Source organism: Pteropus vampyrus, unplaced genomic scaffold (assembly GCF_000151845.1).
Source record: "Pteropus vampyrus isolate Shadow unplaced genomic scaffold, Pvam_2.0 Scaffold75, whole genome shotgun sequence".
NCBI classification, from domain to species: Eukaryota; Metazoa; Chordata; class Mammalia; order Chiroptera; family Pteropodidae; genus Pteropus; species Pteropus vampyrus.
Genome location: NW_011888856.1, coordinates 3806560 through 3817059, shown reverse-complemented (window position 1 = coordinate 3817059; position 10500 = coordinate 3806560). Strand labels below are relative to the sequence as shown.

At 46.2% G+C, this 10500-nt stretch overlaps 1 protein-coding gene across 1 annotated transcript in view; it reads left to right on the top strand.

Moving 5' to 3' along the window:
• The window catches only part of AOAH (acyloxyacyl hydrolase), a 148581-nt gene that overhangs the window by 56000 nt on the left and 82081 nt on the right, over positions 1 to 10500 (top strand). Inside the window, exon 11 of the mRNA XM_023532035.1 lies at positions 2113 to 2207. Within this exon, the coding sequence (XP_023387803.1) occupies positions 2113 to 2207 (95 nt within the window). The remainder of the gene's footprint in view (positions 1 to 2112; positions 2208 to 10500) is intronic.

The following is a 10500-nucleotide window of genomic DNA, read 5'->3' as shown; positions in this document are numbered from 1 at the left end:
CCCTGCATCCTTTGGAATGAGATGGTCCAGTTTCTGGATCTCGCCTTTTCCCGCCTCCAGGTTCTCAAAGCCCAGCTCACTCACGCAGAGTGTTGACACGGCAGGTTAAGAGCGCAAGGGATTTCCACGGGTTTTCTCTTCTAATTTGCCTCTGGACTTTCAAAGCCATTGGGGGAGGGAGGGAATTTAGTACAGGTGTCTCACAGATGTAAAAGCAAACTGCTAATCTTATCACTTCTCTTTTAAAGGGTGTTGATCCAAAAGATGGCATTCCATATGAGAAGAAATTCTGTGAAGGTATGAATTGTAAACGTCAGTGTGCTCATTACAATAGGACATTCTTTTCTAAGCTGAGTCAGATCGAAGGCAGTAGGCACCCAAGCGAGGAAGCGCCTGATGGTACAACTTAAAGGTGACCAACTTACATTTATGTTCATGACAAATCAGAAAAAAAAAAAAAAGATTCTAGAAAAAGGAGGAAAAACCTAGAAAAAGTAAAAGCAAATTTGTTTAGTCGACTCCTATATTTGGGGATTGGAAACTTGGATGATAATGTTACAAAAGGCTGCAGGATAGATAATGAGACAAATTCAGCACTTCTCCAAGTAAGAAAGCAAGTAGAGGCGATAATTTTTTTTATCTTCTTCATGTCCTTCTCAGTATACTACAAGGTCGGATGTCTGGGCTGGTACTGACAGAGTCCCTGTGTCAACTGGAGTAGAGACTCATATCTCGGTGACTCGAGGGAAACGTCCAAGCTACAGCCATTGAAGTTCCAAAAACGGCTGAGCGAAAGCTCTGTATTCTAAATGCCCGAATGCCTCAGACATCTGGGCTACCAGTGCTGTCAGGAACAACTTATTACTACCTACATATCACTGAAAACATGCTTCTGGTGATGCCCAAAGCATCCCGAACGAACGAAGTAGAAACATCACTGTCTTACGTTTAGGTAGTGGTTTTCCCTAACATTTAGAAGCATTTTATTCATTCATTCATTTATTCATTTGTTCATTCAACAGATATTTCTTGAATACCTATTCCTATTAAGCGGTGAGGGCTCTATGCAGATCTGAGTTTTCGCGGGCAGACACGATACAGTCCTTGCCCAGAATCGATGTAACATAAAATTGTCTTTATGCTCTCAGAGAAGCAGGTAGGGATGAAAGTGCATCATTATGTAATTTAGAAATGCTTGTTGGACAAATAAAAGAAGGAATGAACAACCGAACTAATGAGTAAATAAACTCGGGTCTAAATGAAATCCTGGTGTGAGGCTCTGGGGTCATTGTGGGAAGCCTCTTGGATCCCCCCGCATCCCAACGCCTCCCAGATGCCCTGGGCCTTCTCAGTCCCCTTTGTGTGGCCAATAGCTAGCTGTCACAAGCCCAAGACAGGAAGCCACTGGAGTGAGGCTGATTGGGGAGGGGGCTCCTCTCTGACGCTGGGAGCATCTGCTGATGCTTCCAGGGTCTTAAGGGATTCAGAAGAGCACATCCATCACCCATGGGTGGATGATTTGTGCAGATGGGCCTTAGAATTAGATTAAGTGGTCCTTCACCCCCAAACACACAGTGCTTCACAGAGACCTTTATCCCTCCACCTCCCCATTAATCAGCCAGAATCGTCCATCTAGTGCTTTTTGTATATGGATTAAGGGCTTTAAAAGACCACAACTCCTATGAAAAATCAAAGTCGTTCCATAAGATCAGTAATTCTTAAAGTGAATTATAACAGAAATTGGTGTGTTTTCCAAGAAAGCAATCTCCAGAACCAAAATTCAGGGCATATTTCTGCGTTCAGACAAAGTTTCGATTCATTTATGCATCCATCATTCACTCAGGATGTTGCAAAGCAGTTTGTTTTATGCTGAGCTAGGAAACACACCTTCATCTGTACAGCTTAGCATGCAGTTCCGATGGCCTAGAAATCTCATTCGGCTTCTGAATGCTATGTCCCTCCATCTGGAGCACACAAAAAGTGGCAGCGCGTCACTGTTACGATGCTCCGTGCATGGAACACACAGCAGGGTATCTGCTCTCCTAACTGCCCAATCTGGAGGCTTTAAACTACTTGAGAGCATAAATAATGCAAATAAATTATGCCACCCAGGTTCACAGCCCAGGGGGATCATACTGCTGGGAGACTCAGCTGGGGCTCATTTCCGCATCTCTCCCGAATGGATCACAGCTTCGCAGATGGCCTTGGTAAGTAATTTTGGCAATAATCATCCCGGATGCACTGGCCTGTGTGTTTGTTTCCCTTTGCTCTCTCTGAATGTGATGCCAACTCCAAACAGGTGCAAATTTCCCTTCTCAGCAAAATCTGCCATAAAAGGCACATCCACAGCCATTTCGGATCAGCTCATTTCCAACAATGTGAGCAGAAATGAGAGAGCATTGCCACGACAGGCTCACCACGAGAGCCGCCCCACCCATTAGAGTCGGGGGATGGCACCCCTGTGAGTGGGAGGGAAGCTTTGGCCCGATGGGCAAAACCTCATCCTACAGCCACCTCTGAGTGTGGTTTCCTCACCCCTCTCCTAGAAAACTGAAACTCTGATCCAGAGAAATTAAACGACAGAAGAGAGGGACCCATTCTCCCTTGACCCCTTCTTCTCAGACTATTGGACATGAACCTAAACATGCTCTGTCTGAACCTCTCTCAAGTTCCCAAATTGGGCAGACATACATGTCCCTTCTCTAACGATGAACAAGCAGGGAAACATCTGGACCTATAAAAAACACTTATGATCTCAAAAGAAGACTGCTCGTTTGAAAAAAAGCTTGCTGTAGGCAAGAGTGACGCTGTAAAATACTAAATTTAGATTTTGACGATAATCGAGAAGCGATGGTGCCCGTAAAAAAAAAAAAAAAGAACACTCTAAGATCAAGGAAGACTACTGTTAGGTCAAACGACAACCCCACTACATGAACATGCAGTGGCGATACTGACCAGCAAGTTGGACAATGAGGAACACAGAATGAGCAAAGCAGCCAGCCAGCTGGCTGGCTCAGAGAGGAGGCACGCAGGATAGGTTCTGGAAAGTGAATACAAAATACAGCAGAGGAAACACATCAGGCAGAGAGGAAGCAGTAACCAAATAAATAATAAAGACATTTTCTTGAGTTGAGGAAAGCTTTTTGTCTTTAATCGAAAACCCACACTGAGTGCCAGGCCAAAAAAAAAAAAAGCCTCTCCCAGGTCTTGCTTTTTCTTTTTATTCCGAGCACAAAGAAATATATTCGAGTTATTCTGCCTAACGAGCAACCAACCGGGTTACAGACAATGAGGAAAAATCCTTTTGGCATCAGACATCTCTCTCCACACTAAATTTCAGAAAATAGTGGAATGGCCTCCACGGAGTTTTGAGCTCTAAAGATTGTGTGTCAAAAATAGTCGAACTGCCAAGGTATTGTTCTTACATGTGGGCCACAGAAACTTATTCTCAGGCAAAGATTCAGAAAACGTACTAGACATGTGTCTTCCTGAAAAAAATTATTTTAAGAAGTATTCTAGTTCACGCTGAGCGTAATATAAGGTGAAGGCCAAAAAGAAAAAAAAAAATCATTACTAGATTTGATTACATAAGATTTTCAAATCTATGCAATGTCAAAAACTCACAAAATTAAAAGACAAATGAAAAACTACAACAATATTTATAACATATAAGACAAGATTTATATCCTCTAATAACAAAGAGTTCTTGCATATCAATTATTGATTACTTCAGTAGTAATCAAAGAAACATAAATTAAAATGACATTGAAGAATCATTTATCATTTTAGGGCTAGTATTTGCAAGAATATGGTAAAATGGGCCTGTTTATTCATCACCAATGAGAGTTTGCTAGAACTTCTCTGTAAGGCAGTTTGGCAATATGTACAAAGTGACATGAAAGTGTTTGTGGCTTTGCCAGTAATTCCACATCTGGAAATTTACCTTTAAAACTGATCAGGCATATTTGCTCAAGAATCTTTGTATGTGAGTGTTCATCAAAGAGTTATTTATGAAAGCAAAAATGAGAAAAGAAATTTAAAATAAAAAATATAGGATTAGATATGTAAAATTATCTTATATCCATAAAATGAAATGCAACCATTAAGATACATATTATAGACACATTGTCAAGAAATGTATTTATGATCATTTGTTAGGGGCAAAAGCAGGTTACAGAATAATAGGTATGGACCCGTCTTTGTGAATATGTGACGTAAGTGTGTCTGCGTGTGTAAATGAAGAAAATCATTGGAGGGTTGCAGACCAGCATGTTAACCCTGGGGTCTTTGGACGGGGGGATTCTGGATATCTTTCTTTCTAAACAGTGAATGTGTATGATGTTTGCCAAATATCGTAACAGTAGATTTTGGGGATTGTTTTGTTTTGTTTTCAGCAAAGAGCTAAGGAAAACTGCTAAAGAAAATCCAAAGTGTTGCTTTATTTAACCTCTGTAAAAGCTCTCTGAGGCAGGTGTTATTACAGCATAGGCTCACTTTACGACATGTACTCGGAGAGGGTGAGTAGACTGCCTAATGTCACACAGCTAACAGGGGTCAGATCATTTCTTGTCATTGTCATCCTGAACAAGCCACCTAACTGGAAACTCTGTAAAAGAGGGTAGGAAGAATCTCTAGTAAGACCATGTGCTTCGAGAGCGAATGGCTGTGAAAACACTTTAGAAACATAGGCTGGATTCAAACCAGACAGCAGTAGATTGACACCACTCACGCGGTGGCAGCTAAGCAGGCTGGCGATGTCCTCATGCGTGTCCTTCTTACCCCGCATCTTGGCCTTTGGAGGCTGAGGCGAGGGGCGCCTCTCACTTTAGGGTTCTCCTGGAGAGGACAGATTCTCACACTCTCTCCCCAGAGCCACAGCTCACTCTGCAGTGTGCTAAGTCTCTGGGGAAGAGAAAGACCCTCTGAGAAGACACTTTCAAGAAATCACGCCCGCAAGCCCAGCGGCCAGTCCCATACTGGAGTCGTGATGATTGGACTTTGAATTATAACATTTTTTATCTGCTATTTGCAACAACGAACTAATTGAAATACCGCAGATTAGTATTCGCTGGCTTGGGTTTGGGTTATTTCCCACCCCATCCCATCTGCTGTCACTTTTGGCAGTAAGTAAATAGTTTTGAGAAATGGCTTTGAAAATAGCAATGGTGTAGGTAGGGTTGATGCAGAATCCAAATGGAGTATTACGGTAATTGAGATTTATGAGTCTTATCAATATGTTAATCATGTTGTTGATGGTATGCGTTAGTGCCGTTTTGTCATGCATTTCAAGTATTTGATGTTCTAGGGTTCTTAAAACATCTCTTCAGATTAACATTCCTCCGCAAGCTAAAATTTAGCCCCGTCGCTCGCTCCGAGCCCGGGCCACTTCTGCGGGATACCATTTGACAGGAAAGGAAGGTGGGACAAAAAGAATAAAAGAGAGGCATTTTGCTTAGAAAGTTGATGCTGAAAATGAAACTTTATCACCAAGTCGTTGTCAAAATAATGCTGTACAAACCACCCCAAATGTTAGTGACTTAAAACAATCATCATTTCTTATCACTCACTCATATCTCGTCTGGGGTCAGCTGTTCTAGAAGGAGCTGTTGGTCTTGGCTCCAAGCCGAGAGTTAGGTTGGGATCTGAGCCATGTCTCTCATTTTTCTCGGTTGGGTAATCTACCCAGAGCTTGTTCTTTTCATGGTAATGGCAGACGTGCGAGAGGGCAAAGCCCTCCATACAAATACACGCACTGCATCATGCTCCCCATCAACGCACTGGCCAAAACGTGTCACGTGGCCGTGCTCCGGATCAGTGGGGAGGGAGGCCACCTACCCGAAACGAGAGAGGGAAGAGAGTGAATACTTGCTGTCTTGTTTTCATCTAATTATAAATGTTGATTAGGCAATGCACAAAAATAAGCAAAAACAAAAATTATTAACAAATTGTTAAAATTCCACTTGATACTACCACCCAGAGAGAGAATCATGGTAACATTTTGGAGTATAAGATTGGTTTTGAAATATTCTTTTAATATTCTTCTTAGAAAAAAAAAAACGAATGTATAAAGTCAATATTGGAACCAATTTTGAGAAGTAAAAAAGAAATCACCCCCTACCATCTGCATCTTTTCTCAGTATTTTTTCGCTCTTTCCCAGCATTCCACCCCCACCACACACACACACACACACACACACACACACACACACACACACACCCCTGTGCTGTCACAAAATAGCAAGTGTGCAGCTGGTGATTCTCCTTTTTTACAGTTAGTACTAATCGACATTGCTACTTAGTCTTTATACTTATTATATTCGTCAGTATTCCACAGTGTCCTTTTGAGCATACAAGCCATAATCTGCTAAACCATTCACCCAAGACTGGATATTAAGCCGATTCATGGTTCCATTTTTTGGCTACTACGGATCATACTCTTTAAAAAAAAAAAAAAAAACTTACAATTTTAAAAACTTATTATCTATGGAGTCTCTCCGTCTGCACAGGGAGTCAGCCTCGGTGTGAGAGCCGCGCCTGGCAGACAGCTGTGGGGTATTCCAAGCTCAGATGTCTCACAGTTTGGTTGTTTGGCTTTTAACGTTTGTAGCAAGTATAAGCAATTTATCACCACACACTAACCCGAGACCTACTGTGCGCCAAGCCCGGCGATAGGGCTGATGACACAGTGGTGAGGAGGAAAAGAACCCAGGTCCCCAAGGAGCTTCGGACCTTGTGGGTAAACGCAAACACGCAAGTAGGCAACTCCCTCATGAGACCAGGCAACATTTCTTTGTCTTGTCTCCCCGTAAAGCAGCAAACTCTCCTGCAAATGTGTCCCCCCCCCACACCCCAACGTGCTCACTGGAAAAGAAGCCACGGCCTCCCTCCAGGATCGTCCCTGCAGTGGCCCCTTCTCCCTGCTCCTCCTCTGGTTAAGCTGTGTGGCACCCGGGAGGCCTGTTTGCAGCTAATTAGATTAGGATGTGTTCATCTGGAAAGATATCTGTAGTTCAACAGAAGGGGCGTGAAGAACCACCCTGGCGGTTCTGCAGACGGAAGGGTTCCGAGCTCGCTGGGCTGGGGCAGGAAGCGGGTTCTGCCCTCGCCCAGCGTAAACACCCGGAGCTTCTCTTCTAGATGTCCTCAGGAGTCACGTTCAAAATGACCTTCCATGTCACATGGGAGGCCGCAACTTAGAGGATCTCAGAAAAAAACAAAGAGCAAATCTGAAAAAACACTTTCGTGCTGCCTTTCTTTTTATTTCAAAGGAAAAACAATCACCTCTTGAGTTGTTTTGTTGAAAAAAAGGGAGGTAGAGAGACCGTCGAGACCAGCAAGAGATGTTGCCCTCCTGCCTCTGTCCCCATCTGCTCGAAAATTATTTCCAAAATGGTAAAAAAATGCTGCATTTCACTGAACCAGAGTCGGGCGATGGGCTGGGGATGAGGGTGAGTGGAGGGAGAAGTGACCGAAACATAATTCCCCACATGTTTATTTTGCTAGTGAAGACTGTTGCCTGTACTATTTTAAAATCTTAGCACGACCCCTGGCAGACTGTGGTCTGTAGGGTAAGTGGGCACAGATTGAATTTCATGCTGTGTCAAGGACAAAATGAATCCTTAATCTGGCTGCAGAAAATGCATATTCGCCCACAAGCAAAGCAGCTTGTCTTTCAAGCCCTTACCGCCTCTTTCCTGTCTGTGGGATGAGTTTGTGGCTCGGGTTTGGCGACTCCATTGGCCTCCAGACACGGTAAATAGGTATCAAAGTCCCTACTGAGTCTCGCACACCCGTCCTCCTGCCAGGTCCCTGAATTTATCAGGGAGCATAAAGTGACCATCGAGCACAGCGGCCGATTTTCACGCATGTAAAATACGGGAATCAACGTGACGTCAATGTCATGTCAACTGCAAAAGTATTTAAGAGAGTAGTACCTTCTCATTACATATATTTTTTTAAGATGAGGAAAGGCTGCTGTTTAGTAAAACTGGACAAAATGACATTTCCTGCCCCTCAGACGTCTCGCAGGCTGGCAGAATAAGGGTGCCAAACGGTGAGAAGAGCAGCCTCAGACCTAGTCGCTCCTCGTTTATTCCGTCAGAAAAACAGAGCCGTGTTCACCACGGCGAACCCGTTTCTCCAACAGCGACCGGGTCACGAGAGCCAGGACGTTCTTGTGTCCCCTGTCCCCGGTGGGGAGCACAAGCCGCACGGGCCGTTGCCTGGAGTCCCGATGAGTCGGCACCTTGTCCTTCCTGCTTCGGGTGAGCGTGTGAGTTTCTGAGCTGCCAGCAAAGTCGGATGCTCTCGCCGGCTGGTCCTCCTGAAGTTGTCAGTGATCCGCGCCCTCATGGCCTCCTGCGAGCACTAGACAGACCAGCACTCGTCGTCATGAAAAACCACGAGAGGGAAATATTTTAGGCTCCGCACTTCTGAAAGGCGCCCGTGATGGCTCGGCCCACTCGCCTGCTTTCTCGGCACCTTAGGTGAAGGAGCTGCCCTCACCGGGAGGCGGCGTGAGTCACCCAGCACCTGTGCGAGCCGGTGTGCTGCGGACAGCGGGCACAATGTCTTGCCCGTGGTTAATGAAATCTGCCACTTTGCTTCACTGTCCCTCAAGTTCCTCAGCCAAAAAGATGGGTCTCCCGGGCCTGACTCATCACAGGGAACATGCTTAGAATCTCACATCAGTCGGGATGGGGAAAGAGGAAATTTGGGCATTTAAAAATAATAATTTTGGATGGTTGGAATTGTTTGTTACACACCGTTCCTTCCGCGGTTGATTCAGCTAATCCCTCCATGCCAATCTTTGGGGCTGAGGATGGAGATGACCCAGCCTTCTCAAGTGCCTGAGGTTCAAGACCGGCTTCTGCGCTATTTCCCAAAGGCAATGGCTGAAGCTTGGCCAGAGGTCTGAGCTAAAGTGTAATTCCTGAGGGGAAAATCAAGGGGAACATTATAAAACACGAAGTCCAAAGATGTCAGAGGCAGCAGTCGAGGACAACAGCACCGAGCCGAGAATTCAAGGCCCGACTGGTAAAGATCCCAAAGGAAAGTTGCTCAGGGAGGCGCGAAGTTCATGGTCTCATGTTGGTAGCACGTGGGAGAGCCGGCAAAGAGGGTGGCGGGTCAGCCTTCTTAAAAAGCCGGTTATGAATCAGGCCGGGTCTAGGCTCAGCTGCTGTCACAAAGAATTCTAAAATTCAGCGACAAGTTGGAAATGCGTTTTCCTCTCATATAATAGTCCAGGGGGAGGCAATCCAAGGCTGGCAGGACGCTCACGCCGTCCTCAGCACGCAGCCTCCACCTCTGGGTTCCTGGTGGCCGCTCCTGCTCTTGCCACCTCCCACCCATAGGAAAGAAAAAGGGCCAAGTGAGGGCACCTACATCCTTCGGGAGAACTTGACACAGAGGTGGCACACAGCCCATCATCCAGAACCTAGTCACGTGGCCACTCCAGGCTGCAGGAGAGGCTGGCAAGTCCAGCTCCTGGCTAGACATCTATGTGCCCAGCTAACGCTGTGGGCATTTGATTATTAAAGCCTGAAAAAATTGATCAGGGGGACAACTGGCAACTGGGGCTCTAGATGGAACAAGCAGTCTCTAACCTCAAGGAGCTTAAAGTCTAGAGCAGAAGTCAGCCAACTGACCTGGGCCAGATGCAGCCCAATGCAGCCCTCCGCCTGTTTTTATTAATAAAGTTTTATTGGTTCGCAGCATGTCCACTTTTTTACACGTTGTCTGCGGCTGCTTTCACAGCACAGTGGCAGAACCAAGTAGTCACAACAGAAACCAAAAGGCCTGCAAAACCTAACCTATTTTCTGTCTGGCCCTTTGCAGCAAAAGCTTGCAAGGTCTGCCCTAGTGCTAGTGTGTGAGATGCGATTAGTTCCGCGTGCGTGGGACGCAATGAGAAGCAGGTGAGGGGCCACACGGAGGGGCCCGGGCAGGCAAGGCAGCCGAGCTTTAGCTCAGGCCAGGCGGGTGAGCGGCCATTGGTCGTGAAGGTGATGGAGGAAGAGGAAGAGCTTGCGGCCTGGCCTGGAGGTCTGAGGGGCCGGCAGGCCGCGAGAGGCATGGGTGAGGGGGCTGTGAGGAGCCGGGGCAGTGGGAGGTGCCTTGGAGGTGACACGGAATCGCTACAGTGGCCTGGAGAGCAGCATTCCCCTAACCTGGCCATTTAGGGCACTTACGAAGCATAAGGATTCTAGAGCCCGCCGCAAACCTGCCCAAACAGGATCCGTATTTGAAAGAAGCTCTCCACGAGATTCTGAGACACCCCGCAGGGGGACGGCGAGGAGGCAGGGACCCTGGCAGAGGCGGTGGCCGTCCCCCAGGGCCGTCACATGTGTGAGCTGGAAGGATGGAAGCAGCAAGGTTTTGGGACAGCTTCTCGGTATAAAGCGAAAGAAGGGAGAAGAAAACGAGACCATTTTACGTTAGCGAGGTGGTGGGGAGTGACAGCCCGGTGACAGCCCAGGACAGGCCTGTCACCAGATG